The sequence below is a fragment of the Daphnia carinata genome, chromosome 9 (genome assembly GCF_022539665.2).
Source record: "Daphnia carinata strain CSIRO-1 chromosome 9, CSIRO_AGI_Dcar_HiC_V3, whole genome shotgun sequence".
Taxonomy (NCBI): domain Eukaryota; kingdom Metazoa; phylum Arthropoda; class Branchiopoda; order Diplostraca; family Daphniidae; genus Daphnia; species Daphnia carinata.
The window spans coordinates 6365922-6378348 of record NC_081339.1 but is presented as its reverse complement, the minus strand read 5'-3'; the positions used below and the strand labels follow the sequence as shown (position 1 = coordinate 6378348).

At 40.9% G+C, this 12427-nt stretch overlaps 4 protein-coding genes, 1 long non-coding RNA gene and 1 other non-coding gene across 6 annotated transcripts; 1 reads left to right on the top strand and 5 right to left on the bottom strand.

The window, feature by feature from the left end:
- Positions 1-13: 13 nt before the first annotated feature.
- LOC130698094 (deleted in malignant brain tumors 1 protein-like) lies at positions 14-1132 on the bottom strand. The gene is made up of 5 exons (XM_057520901.1): positions 1020-1132; positions 782-957; positions 552-710; positions 290-481; positions 14-222 (listed from the first exon to the last, which is right to left on the bottom strand). Exons 1-5 carry the CDS (start codon positions 1078-1080, stop codon positions 31-33), a joined length of 780 nt encoding a protein of 259 aa, XP_057376884.1. The 5' UTR covers positions 1081-1132; the 3' UTR covers positions 14-30.
- On the top strand, positions 848-2310 carry LOC132088291 (uncharacterized). The gene is made up of 5 exons (XR_009421747.1): positions 848-935; positions 1001-1121; positions 1373-1785; positions 1873-2013; positions 2106-2310. It is a non-coding gene; the product is annotated as an uncharacterized LOC132088291 (long non-coding RNA).
- A 416-nt stretch (positions 2311-2726) lies between these two features.
- On the bottom strand, positions 2727-4704 carry LOC130698054 (uncharacterized). The gene is made up of 9 exons (XM_057520847.2): positions 3990-4704; positions 3886-3927; positions 3781-3819; positions 3639-3722; positions 3516-3569; positions 3411-3452; positions 3272-3346; positions 3007-3164; positions 2727-2931 (listed from the first exon to the last, which is right to left on the bottom strand). The coding sequence occupies exons 1-9, from the start codon at positions 4687-4689 to the stop codon at positions 2839-2841; spliced, it is 1287 nt and encodes a 428-aa protein (XP_057376830.1). The 5' UTR covers positions 4690-4704; the 3' UTR covers positions 2727-2838.
- A 1007-nt stretch (positions 4705-5711) lies between these two features.
- Positions 5712-7895, bottom strand: LOC130698175 (gastric triacylglycerol lipase-like). Its single transcript, XM_057520953.2, has 11 exons — positions 7530-7895; positions 7390-7451; positions 7191-7324; positions 7010-7124; positions 6787-6949; positions 6634-6717; positions 6413-6571; positions 6151-6336; positions 6043-6087; positions 5878-5961; positions 5712-5791 (listed from the first exon to the last, which is right to left on the bottom strand). The coding sequence occupies exons 1-11, from the start codon at positions 7737-7739 to the stop codon at positions 5732-5734; spliced, it is 1302 nt and encodes a 433-aa protein (XP_057376936.1). The 5' UTR covers positions 7740-7895; the 3' UTR covers positions 5712-5731.
- Positions 7896-9064: 1169 nt separating this feature from the next.
- Trnac-gca (transfer RNA cysteine (anticodon GCA)) lies at positions 9065-9136 on the bottom strand. Its single transcript has one exon. It is a non-coding gene; the product is annotated as a tRNA-Cys (tRNA).
- Positions 9137-9722: 586 nt separating this feature from the next.
- On the bottom strand, positions 9723-11845 carry LOC130698176 (gastric triacylglycerol lipase-like). The gene is made up of 12 exons (XM_057520954.1): positions 11588-11845; positions 11447-11508; positions 11246-11379; positions 11058-11172; positions 10836-10998; positions 10696-10779; positions 10462-10620; positions 10307-10391; positions 10148-10248; positions 10045-10089; positions 9889-9972; positions 9723-9828 (listed from the first exon to the last, which is right to left on the bottom strand). The coding sequence occupies exons 1-12, from the start codon at positions 11843-11845 to the stop codon at positions 9769-9771; spliced, it is 1350 nt and encodes a 449-aa protein (XP_057376937.1). The 3' UTR covers positions 9723-9768.
- Between the last annotated feature and the right edge of the window lie 582 nt (positions 11846-12427).

Genomic DNA, 12427 nt, shown 5'->3' with positions numbered 1-12427 from the left:
AAGTCCGAAGATGTGAACCAGCAACACTTTTTATGCTAAAAGTGAATTTTCTAGGAACTGATCGACCATAGAATATTGGGCGATAAATCCAGGTATATCGTGCATGTAAGCGTCTGACTGGAAGCGAACCGTCAACTTATTGCCCTGCGAAACGGTTACCGGAGGGATAATCATCCCACTGTGAATCATCACAATAGGATTCGTGAGTGCTGGATCAATCACCTTGAAAGGTAAATAATTGTAAGTCTAATTGAATAGAATTTTGTGTTGTTAAAATTTTGTCTAGTACTGTGACAGTATCCCTGCCTGGCTCCGTCCTGAAGTTGCTGAACTGGAGAATAATTATCTGATTTACTGGAGCTTCTATATCCCATACGCAGTCGACGTTGTTATCGTAATAGTTTGGGTCTGCCGGAAATCCGGGACTGGATATCGTGCCACTTGGGAAGAACAGAAATCCGCCACACTCTTGCTTCTTCTCCTGCAAATTATTGGTATTCAAAGCTTATGTTTCATTTTTTTTTTTTCAAGGATTCTTGTTCTTTTAATACCGTATAATAACGTAACTTGAATCCGGTTTCGCTTTGACCTCTAAGAGATGTAAATTGTATCAACATTCTATTTGTTTTAGACGTGATCCAAGGATAGAAATATTCGTGCCCGCTCCAATCAAGCATTACGGCGGAGGTAGTGGTGGCACCGTCATAAAACTTTTCAACAGGCCAAATTACGAGGATTAAACGTGGCTATTGCTTAACTGTACACAAGCGTATATACCTACCGTAAGTCGATCAAATCCCGTTTGAGTAGTGAAATTGCCCATAAAATAAACTATTATCCTATACTGTTCGGGGGCTTGGATGAGCCAACGACAATCGGCGTAATCCTCGTACTCGCCGGGATAGTAGGGCGAGTTGATGTAGCCATTAGGTTCGGTCAGTATCACATATTCACAACCTAACAGTTCGTAAAGTAATCAAGTTTTGAAATCGCAATTCAGTTCTGTAAACGTTCATTACCTTTGGAGAAATGAGGCACAGCAATCGCGACAATGATGTAAGCCACAAGGAGATGCCACATCTCTGCTATCCAGACACCCAAACAACAACTCCCGTTTTATGGTAATGATCTGGTACTAACTGATAGCGTTGCCGTGACAACAAAAAACAAGGCAGCTGAGTAATTGCATTTGTTCGTACCTAATGCCATTACCCAGATGTTTCTACTTTGAACTTTTGACGTCAAAGCCCCTGCCAAGATTGTAGGGATGAACAACTTGGGTATATGTCGAGTCACGATAATTACACAGTTGGACACGTCTAGGTTATGCAAATTCAAATATTTAATTGATTTTTTTTTGTTATTGACGAAGGAAACAACATTCAAGAGGAGGAAGAATCATCAGTAGGATTGCGAGTTTCCAGAGTGAGCCTAACTACAGTTTTCATACCCCGTGGATGATGTTCACCTTCAGGAATATTAGCTAACCACTCCAGTACTGAAGTGCCTCGTGTAACCTTGCCCCATATGGTTTCGGCCGACTTCTTGATTGCTATCTCCATCGCTGTGGCAGTAGATTTCAGAAAGAAGAGACATTTGAAATTGATCAATCTTCCATCTTCGTCAAAACTGGGTTCAAGAGCGACGTCAAGATTCTCTAGTTCTTCTTGGACTATCGATGCCATCTTTGAAGGATCAGCGAAGACCATGACGTCCGACTCCAACGGCTGAAAATCCATATTGAAGCATTCCAACATGTAGAATGAATTGGGTTTGAACTGAACGGTACAAAAGTTGAAATTAAATTTTTTCAATTTGTACAAATTATGAATTGTTAATTAACTTATGTACCTGTGGTTCACCAAAAATTAGGAACTCCCTGGACACGCCGAAGCAGTATTCACCCAGAGTTTGGACGAACTTGTGCTGGATCACCAATGGAGATGTCATGATATGAACTTCACCCAGTTCGACTTCACCCATGTAGAACGTCAACACAAACGGACAGCGATGGTAATCAAAACTAGATTTGTTCTCCTCTTGGTCTTGAGGAAAAGTAGTTCTAAAAACGCAGTTTGGTTATTGCTTTTAATTAAATACCGCAGCTAAGGTGTACAACATTCAATGACTTACTGTGAATTGGCGTTAGTGCTCTTCCATTCGGCTAATTGGAGTGCGTAAATATTCAATGGCAAATCGTCCAGTGACCAGATGGCACAGGCATCTCGACACGTGTCGCAGTCGTCATTCAAACATCCTTTTTCAGACTTACACAATATACATATGAATTAAAAGGATGTCTTTAACTAATCAATTGAAATTTTGGTTCAGGTACTTTGAGACACTGGAGGCAGACAGTGGCCATTGGATGGAATGGACATTGGAGTAATTTCGGTTGATGTTCTCCAGCGTCGAATGGTGCCCAGCACTGGCTGCATAGACTCAGATCAACAGCTGGTTCCGACATGCTGTTTTTATTCAAGGTGAGCAAGTTCTACTAGATGTCTAGAAACTAATCCTTGTCACCTGCCAATTTGATTTGTATTGGTACTCTGTCGACTGCTTCGTGACGCTTACCACCAACGTTGTTCTTTCGCAGAACAATTTGCCGTAAAAACGTAGGCTAAACGCAATCCGACGTATTAGAAACTACTTATGAATTGGAGAAGGTCAGGGGTGTCTTTACTTTTATTAGATTAAACTACACGATATGGGGAAATATGTTTATTTCAAATTAAGTCCTCCCTTCAGCAGTAGGCTACTTCATGCGAAATAACCAGTAATTAGTTATGCAATTTCTTTTGAGAGGTTATTTGAAAACAGCGAAAATGTCTGGTGCTAACGTGATGCGGGTTTCGGACATCCTTCCACGTTAGTAATCCACAAGCACTCCTTTTTCTTTGGGTGATAAACTGTTCCTGGCGGGCAGTTCTAGAATCACGATTCAATGTTAATAGTCATGAAATACTTAAGGCTGTGCGTTCGTTTTTTTTATGCAACACTTACGGACGTGGCAGCCTTTCCGTTGCTGCACGTGTAAAAGATACTTGAGCACTTTGATGCCGGATTGGCATAGGTTCCATTCGTTTTGCCTGTGCAGTCAAATTGCGGAGTTGGGGATGTAGTTGGCCTGGATGTTGTCGTCTGCAGTCCTGCCCACCATTCTTATACAAGAAAAGGAGTAATAAACTTAATCTTATCGATACTTTGGATTATTATCATACGCTTGGCTTTGTTATATAATTGATTAGTTATGTGTTAAAAGTTGTACCTTTAGCCTCCTTAAGCCATTCAGCTTTCACGTTTCTCAGTTGCATCGAATTATCTTCCGAGCGTCTGTTTATTTCTACAGGAATAAATGAATTATAACTTCACCGAATTTATGAGCGAACCAGAAATAAGAAACTAACCGACCAACTCCTTTTTCAATGATTCGATGGCAATTTTGTTTTCTTTAGAATAATTGATTTTATTTAATTGATGATTTATTTTTCTAAATGAAATAATTAACTTACCGTTTAATTCTTCCGTAAAGTTTTGCTTTGTGACGTCAAGCTGCTGTGTAATATCTATGGGATTGAATCATTGATCATTAATGTATTGTTTTTGGCTTTCCAAATTTCAGTTTGAAATGTTACCTGCCAATTGGTTCTTCAGTACCTGGACGGTGATGTTCGTGTCTGTCAGACGACCCATAGTTTCCGACGAGCGTCTCGCAATTTCTGCAACAAATGACACAACTGTAAGTAACCATTTCTTCGTATTTCGTTCAAACATTACCTGGCAATTTCCGAACTTCCTCCCGAATACTTTTAGATTCTGCAAAACATTTTGGGTATTAAGTCTTTTCCATCTTTCCCATTTAAACATCAAAGATATATTTACCGTTTAATGTCTTTCCCAAAGCTCCCATCATCACCTTCATTTCTACAAAACAAAACAAAATCTTTGATTCATTTCAATCCAAATAGTACAGGCCACTTGTATACCATTCAATTGTTTGCTCGTATCGTTATGGTTTGCCACTAATTGAGCCCAATCGTCAGCCGTAGGAGCCGAGTCTCGAACCAGATGGATATCATGATACTGAGTGTTGGCGAATGTTTGCGATGCTGTTGAACCAGGGCTGTACAACAGTTTCAAATGTTCAAATAGTGAGGGATTCGTCCGCATTTCCGTAGCCAGTTGATTGCAAGTCTTTTGAAGCAAACACGACAGGTTAAACCACATTGATTTGCGATACGGAACCCAATCGTTTCTTAACTTGCAGATGGTCGACGTCCCATTGGTGGTCAGTGCCACGTTCTCTAATGGAACAACTTGCACTTGAGTAGCGTTCACTTGTTGACCCATAAAATTTGTTAAATATTCAATCACTTGGTGTTCAATCTTGTCGTTCCACATGTCAACTCGAAATCGCATCTCGTTTTGTTGGGTGTCCTTGTTGTAGACACAACTGGCACTTTGATGGTCCAGTAAAGCAATGGGGGCGTAAAAATACTTTTTGCTGCTTTGCGTGGTCGTCGTTTGATTATCGACGTGCTCGTAAACATCGACGCGGAAGTTGGCGTAAGGCACTGAGCAGAATACGTTATGCAAGATTTGTAATTCAGCCCCATGAGAAGCAATTCCTGATTGACTGTGAACGTTAGCAGCTAAAAGCATTGCTAGAACAGTTAGCCAAATCATTCTTGTTTGCTGGATAATTACTAACGTTACTGCTGTTGATTCAATTGTAGTTATGCCAGCCGCTCGCTGCCTTTGATTTTAGCTGATACATCCGGGAAAATGCGGTTTCTGTAATCTGAATCTATTCAGTAGAATAAGGAAATTGGTTGTTTTTGTGGGCAGCCTATTTCGGTTCAAACGCCTATCGCAGAATCGTAACAACGACTTTGTTCCTTCGTACTTCCTAAAAACAGACGTCATTTTGGATTGTTCCAGACGTATCAGCTGGTCCACCATTTATGGCCAGATTGGTCGTATGGCCGTTTGCCTCCCCCGACAAGAAGACGGAACTTTTCGCTCGTTTCAATGTCCAAATGAAATCAGAGCAGCTGAAGGGTTTTTCAATCAAATGGTTCTTGCACAACTATGTCTACATTTTGAAAAGCAAAGTATTTGGGCATGTCGTGAAAACCCGACAGACCACCCATTTGCGTACAGGCACGAATGCCACACGGATGTCAAAAAACAAATGTACTAAACGCTGAGGCAACGGCTTTTGAAGAACTCGAGGCTTTTTACGCAAAAAATTGGGTCACCAGTCCAAACATTCTCCAGTTTGCATTTGCATAGCCATTCAATAATAGAAAGCATTTTCCTCTCTAAGAAAAACTCGTTTTTTTGACGTCCGTCGGCAAAAGCCGGGAGAACAATTGAACTTGGCCGTATGAAATATAATTCATGTAGGCGTCTGGCGCATCGTCTCGCTGGATACCTGCTAAACCTGTTCCAGCGATTTTTGTTTTTATTTGCCAGTAGATTTTTAAAGGTGAATATCAAGTGGGTTACCTTGATATTCATGTTTAATGATACCCTCTTTTCTTAAGTGCCTACGAACGAAAACATTCAGAGAAACAGTCAGAAGAACAGGGTGGATTTTGGGTATTTCCACTAATGGGGGATTTAAGAATTATGGAATTTTAAAAAAACCAACTCGTGATAATAAATACTTTGTATTTTTGCATGTTGCAACACATCGCTTATCGCTGAGTGTAACGATTTGAGGTTACGGTGGCGGTAGATCAGCCAAGACGCTGTTGTAAAGCTTTTCTTTGACATCCGTTCCCTGTATTCAATTTAACAAAGAAATTTTTAAAATTTACGTTGGGAAAGCAAAACGTTTGCAATCTTCCACTTGAATTCAAGTCGTACCCAAAGGAAATCTCCGTGATTGTAATTTTGAATGCGAACGGAGCGTTTTATATTTCCAAGTTGAGTCAAAAGCCAGTCCACATCCTAATTTCCAGATAAAAACACAGTCATTAAATTAGAAACATTTGAATAATGTATTTGATTTGGGTAGGTGGTAAAACTTACCTGTGGGGTTACTAACCGATCAGCTCCTCCTGAATAGACGTATACCTTTTTTGTTCCCCAAATAAATCAATTTTCACATAATATTCGTAAACGAGTAACTGATCATACCGGTACAGTAATGGTTTTAAGATCGTAGGCCATAGGCTTGGTCGTTCCGTAGCGCATCAGGTTACCTTTGCGTCCAAAATCGTAAGCCTGAAACGTTTCACCTGCCAGGTAATTTTGCGCAAATTGTGCTATCGTTGGCACCGATGTTCCGTGCAAAAGATTGGCTTTGACTAACGGCATTAATTCCTAATAACAAATGGTAGGGTAAATGTTACTCTTGAAAGGTTTGATTGAACTTAAAAATTATCGATCGGTTACGCACAAGTTGCAGATTATCATGGTTCAATCCCATAATTACATTTAAAGCTTTTCGGCAACGCTTCGCTTGTTGATAGGTTTGTGCGCACGCCTGTTGCAGAATGATGTCGCCTACACCTGCGCTATCGAGCCATCCCCAAGTTCCGACCGTCCGTAGCACAGTCTAATTAATAAATCATTTTAAATTGCAGGCAAAATTAAGGAATGCGAGTTTGATATATTAACCTCTAGGGCATTTCCGTACGGAGCCAATTTACGGAAAATGTCGGTAGTGAAATGGGCAAAAGACGAGAGCGGCGCCAAAGCGTGCTGCGTTTATATATCAACAAGATTTAGGTATTTGAATGCATCGAATTTGAAAATCAATTTACAATTCACCATTTGATCGATTTTAGCGTTGAGTTCCGGATGTCTGACCATAGCGATGAAGAACACCCCACATCCCAACGAGTGCCCGGTGTAAGATATAGTTGGAAGGCCCGTCACAGACAGGATGTAATTAATTATGGCTGGAATGTCGAAATTGCCTATTTCGTCCCAGCTAATGAGGTACAATACTGTATCATTTTATCTCGCTAATTATCAATGTGCGATGTATTACCTGAATCTCCAAAAATCAGTTTGTGTGGGACTGAGTCTGACGTGTCTCCTGGAATAACGATTGCCCCGGAAATTACCCAACCACACGTCGTAAGACTTGTCCGCCAGTAATAGCGCTGAAAAAAATGCGTATCATTAATAACAGGAGTGTTCCAGACGAGTTTTTATTGGGCTCGTATTACGAAGGGAACGATCGGAAGGATTGACGAACCAAGTGCTGGAAGCTTCCAGTACTCCGTGTTGCAGGAAAACGGCCTTTCTAGGAGTGCCGTCTGCCGACGGTTCGGCTGGAATTCGATGGAGTTCCAAAACGTACCTGTAAACCATCACGTAATTTAGTTGGAACGTAATTATTTTTTTTTAGCATGTTGTTGAATTAACCCATCTTCACTGATCACGTGATGAATTTCGACAGGGTAGCCGCGATGCCTGATAATCTCCGGCTGTAAAAATTAGATAGTTCATTCAACTTGATGGTAAATGTCTTTATTCTTATTTCAATCTTTAAAGTGAAACTCTACTGTTGTGTATGATGTTTCGACATTTTGAGGTAGGCGATCGGATGTCCTTGCTTCTTGCACTTCCATCTTTCGTCGCCAACCTTTCAACAGCCGGCCAGGTGATGACCGGTCATCACTGGAATTTGCTTTCCTCCTCCAGCTATTGAGCAACTGGCCGGCTGAAAGCTTATTAACACTAACTTGCGATTTCTTCGGCCAGTTTTTGAGCATCTGGCCGAACGAAAGCCTATCCGTCCTGGCCTCTTTCGTACGCCAATTTTTAAACAGCTTACGTGCTGAAACGGATTGAAATCGGCGTTTGAATGAACTGGCACTACACTCACTGAGAACGAACGTCGTTAACACGAGCAAGCAAAGTAAGTGGAACCGTCGACCAAGAAACATGGCGATTCAAAATTAATTAATTCACCTATTGGAATTTTACTAGTAGTTAAATCATAATCGGTCCCCATAAAATGCATGAACCGGATATAAAAATAGTCATTAGACAAAAACAAATAAAAGATGTGTGAGCACCACCGTAAATGTAACGACTGGCTATAATGTGACTAGTAACAGCGATGATATGCCCTAGTGCTGAACATTTTTTTTTCTCGAATTCAAAACCTGATTTTGAGCAAAGCAAATGTTATCAGTGTTCCAATGGATTATAGAGCCGGGCGCTTCCATATGCGTTCGTGCACCGTTATTTATCCCGATGTAGAAATGTTTTCGCTTCTTTTATACGGGCGAGGCCGGAATTGGAGCAGGTCACATCATTCAGTGTCGTTTCTGGTAACCGTCTCAGGTATTTTGGCGTCCGTGAAATTCCTAGGCTTTTTTGGCGGCCGAAAAGAGTGCCAGTAAAGTTGGCGTCCTTTACGTGATCAAATTCGATGATGAATAAAGTTAAGAGACTATGTCTAGATGGACTGTGCCATATATCTATAAATCTCGACAGAGATGGCAGCAGTGTGCAATGACTCAGCAAAGAAGTTCGTCTGCCAAAGGTTGAAGTTTATTGAGTGTCGCAGTTGCCTAAATAAATGGAACTTTCAAGTTTTTCTTACTTTGAAATAGTTAATTGCTAATTTGTGTTGTGTACGGAATGATCCCACTCAGATACTATCTATAAGAGCAAAAGTGGGTGAAAACAAAAGAAATGGAAACGCTTTCCAGACCACATGAGGTCTGGAATCTGGAAATGAAATGTGATGCGACTTTGGTGCAACAAAACTAAACAAATCTCCATAGGCATTCTTAAAATGTGAAAATGTAAACAATTCAGCATTAAGAACTGGTTTTCTGCTGTCAATCATGCACGAGTTGATGGGCTAGTTTTTCAGGCAACCTAAGAGGCTTACGTAATCGCGGAAACCTTCGAGGCTACACGATCATCAGGTACTGTAATTCTTTTGTTCGCAGTTTACCCTTGATTGCGCAGGTCATGCGTACGATCCCGTTACAAAAAGTATGTGAATTTATTTTTTTAAATCAAAACGAATGGAACGTTAATATAGTATTCGCCAATTCCATTCAAAACATTCAATTGGCTCAGGGGGCACCCAGGTTCGAACTAGGGACCTCTCGATCTGCAGTCGAATGCTCTACCACTGAGCTATGCCCCCCTGCATTTAACCACTGTTGAAGTGCATTCTGAATCCATCACAATTGTCCGACTAACCCATTAGACTAAGCTTAAAAAGTACTTTTAGATTTAAGCATATCGTGCGCCGAATATCGCCCGTTCCTCTACATCCCCCAAACCCGACCTACAATGCCATCGGCTGGACAAACAGGTTCGTCGTGTATTAGTAACACAGAGAGTCTAGGATAACTTGGGCTTTTTACGTATCCATACATAGAAAAGGTCTTTCTCTCCGAGAAGAGTCTAGAATCTGTTAGTCGATTAATTGCCTTCCCAAAAAAACCAAGAGAATATTTTGCCACCCAACTGAAGTATGAAATCCATGTGGGCGATGGGCGCTTCGTCTGGGCCGAAAACCTGCTCCACTTGTTCTTCTAATGTTCCGTGTTCCCGGAGGTAGTTAAAGGTGAATACCAAGTGGTTTAAAAATAATTTGTGCTAGTCCCCAGCAGCAACACAGAATCGAAACGAGCCAAAGGAAATGCAATACTCGCATTCCTGAAGTCGTAAAGTTGAAATAAAAGTTGCTACTTGAAATTTCCAAGATATGAATCTCATGTTAATGTGTATATTTTGCGCAATCTCTTTCGGGTAATAATCAAAGCATTTGGGCTAGGGGGGAGGTAAATCAGCCATGACACTGTCATAAAGCGTTTCTTTGACATCCGTTCCCTGTATATAATTCAATCATCTATTATATTTGAACGTGTTTCACTTGATTTTAACTCTCACCCAAACGAAATCCTCGTGGTTGTAGCTTTTAATACGAACGGATCGTTTTAAATTTCCTAGTCGAGGCAGAAGCCAGTCCACGTCCTGATTGACAGGTAAACAATCGTTAATCAACAGGATCTTTTAAAGGAATGTATTTGGTGCGTAAAATGTTACCTTTGGGCTCACGATACGATCATTTCCCCCTGAATAGACGTACACCTATTGATTTGCAAACCAATGTCACGTTGCATTCGTCTAAAGAGTTAATCGATCATACCGGCGCCGTAACTTTTTTAAGGTCGTATTCCAACGGCTTTTTCGTTCCGTATCGTATCCTATTGCCTTTAGGTCCATAATCATAGGCTTGAAACGTTTCCCCTGCAAACAGTTATAATTGATGACATTTCGATCGAATTGGACACGTTAGAGTTACCACCTGCTTTGACATTTTGTGCAAATTGGGCCAGCACAGCTACGGATGTCCCTTGCTGGCTGTTGGCTATCGTCGTTGGTACTACTTCCTGATGTAATTGCGAACAGGGGGAATTAATCCTCATCCTAATTTAATGTTTTATTTCAATAAAGACGTACCGGATGCGTGTTATGTGGGTTCCATCCTGCGTAGATGTTTAAAAACTTTGCGCAAAGATTCGCTTGTTGATAAGTTTGACCGCACAACAGCTGTTGGAAGTAATGGCCCTTTCCTGTGTTGTCCATAAATACCCGTGTTCCAATCCTCCGGAACATCGTCTATTTCAAAGGAAATTAAGAAAGGACTGATCTAAATGGGGAACGCATTTGAATTTTTATTTTTATTTTTTTTACGTCAATGGCTTTGCCGAACGAAGTCATAGCTCGGAATACTAACGCATTGGAATGAGCAAAAGATGAAACCGGTCCGAAGGCAATCTGGCCAGAAATCAAATTTCATTGATAGATTTAAATTTAACTTTGATCAAGTCTACCATAGCGTCGATTTTAGCGTTGAGTTCCGGATGTTTGACCATAGCGATGAAGAACACCCCACATCCCAACGAGTGGCCGATGTAAGATATAGTTGGAAGGCCCGTCACAGACAGGATATAATTGATCAAGGCTGGGATATCGAAATTGCCTATCTCATCCCAGCTGATGCGGTCATAACGGGTCATTTTATCTTGTTTAATAATCAATGTGCGATGTGTTACCTGAATCTCCAAAAATCGGTTTGTTTGGGACTGAGTGTGACGTGTCTTCTTGAAAAGCGATTGCCCCTAAAATTGCCCAACCACACGTCGTACGACTTGTCCGCCAGTAATAGCGCTGCGAATGAAAACGCATATCATTAATAGCAACGGTGTTCCAAACGAGTTTTTTAAAATTCGATTCTTGTTACGGAGTGTTCGGTTGGGAAAATTGACGAGCCATTCGCCTGAAGACTGGAGGTTTCCGTGTTGCAGCAAAACGGCCTTTCTAGGCGTCCCGTCCAGCGACGGTTTGGCTGGAATCCGATGAAGTTCCAAAATGTACCTGTGTCACCGTGATGGAGTTTAACTAAAAATCCAGTAAAAATTTCCCTTGCTTCGTTTTTAACAACCCATCATCCGTGGTCACGTGATGAACTTCAGCAGGGTAGCCACGATGCCTGATCACCTGCGTCTATTCAGTTAGAAAATATTGCTCATTTGATGTCAATTTAATGGCGATTGCTACTTAAATTTTAATGATTAAACTATACCGGTGTGTATGAGATTTCCACATTGTAAGGTAGGCGATCGAATAATCTGGCTTCTTGTACGTTCTCATTCAGCTGCTGGTCATGTAAGAGCTTTTTAACACCGACATCTTTCTTCCGCCACTCTGTAAACAATTTGCGGGCTGGAACAGTTTGGAATGGCAACCGGAATTGAAAGGCGCTGCTACAATATCCGTTTGAAAGAAGCGATGATGTCAACACGCACAAGCAAAACAATTCGGTGTGCTGAGGCAAAATCATATCGACTGCTTGCTTTGAACGAATGATTCACTTTGAATAATCAGCGATCGAAAATGAGCTGGACATCACGAAAAAGCAGAGATGATTGCCAACGAAAAGCCAAAAAACAACTGGCTATTTCGTGACTGACTGAAGCGTTAAAATGCCCTTTCACGCGTCCAGTTTCAACAAAAAACCAGAAGTGAATTGGCAATGCACGTCAACGTTCGCGAGGGTTTTAAAGGCGGTCATTTTCATACGAGTCGGAGCACCGTTATTCCATTATTGCGAACGAGACGTTTTGTTTTTGTTTTTTGCGTCTTTTGAACTTAATCAGGTCACATCGCTAAATGTACCTTTATGCAATGCTTATCCCCAAAATTGTGACGTTCATTTAAGTCTTTCCTGGCAGCCAACAAAGCTGTCGACCTTTAGGGTCGCATTCGTTGCAAATGAACGAGGGGAAAATCTGTTCATGTATCAATTTAAATTTTAATAACAAAATCATTTGAACGTTCAAACTTAATGAGACACAAACATCAAGGTATATTTAGTTTTTTTTTTTTCTGGAATAAATTATTCTATTTGAAGAAGCAGTTGAGG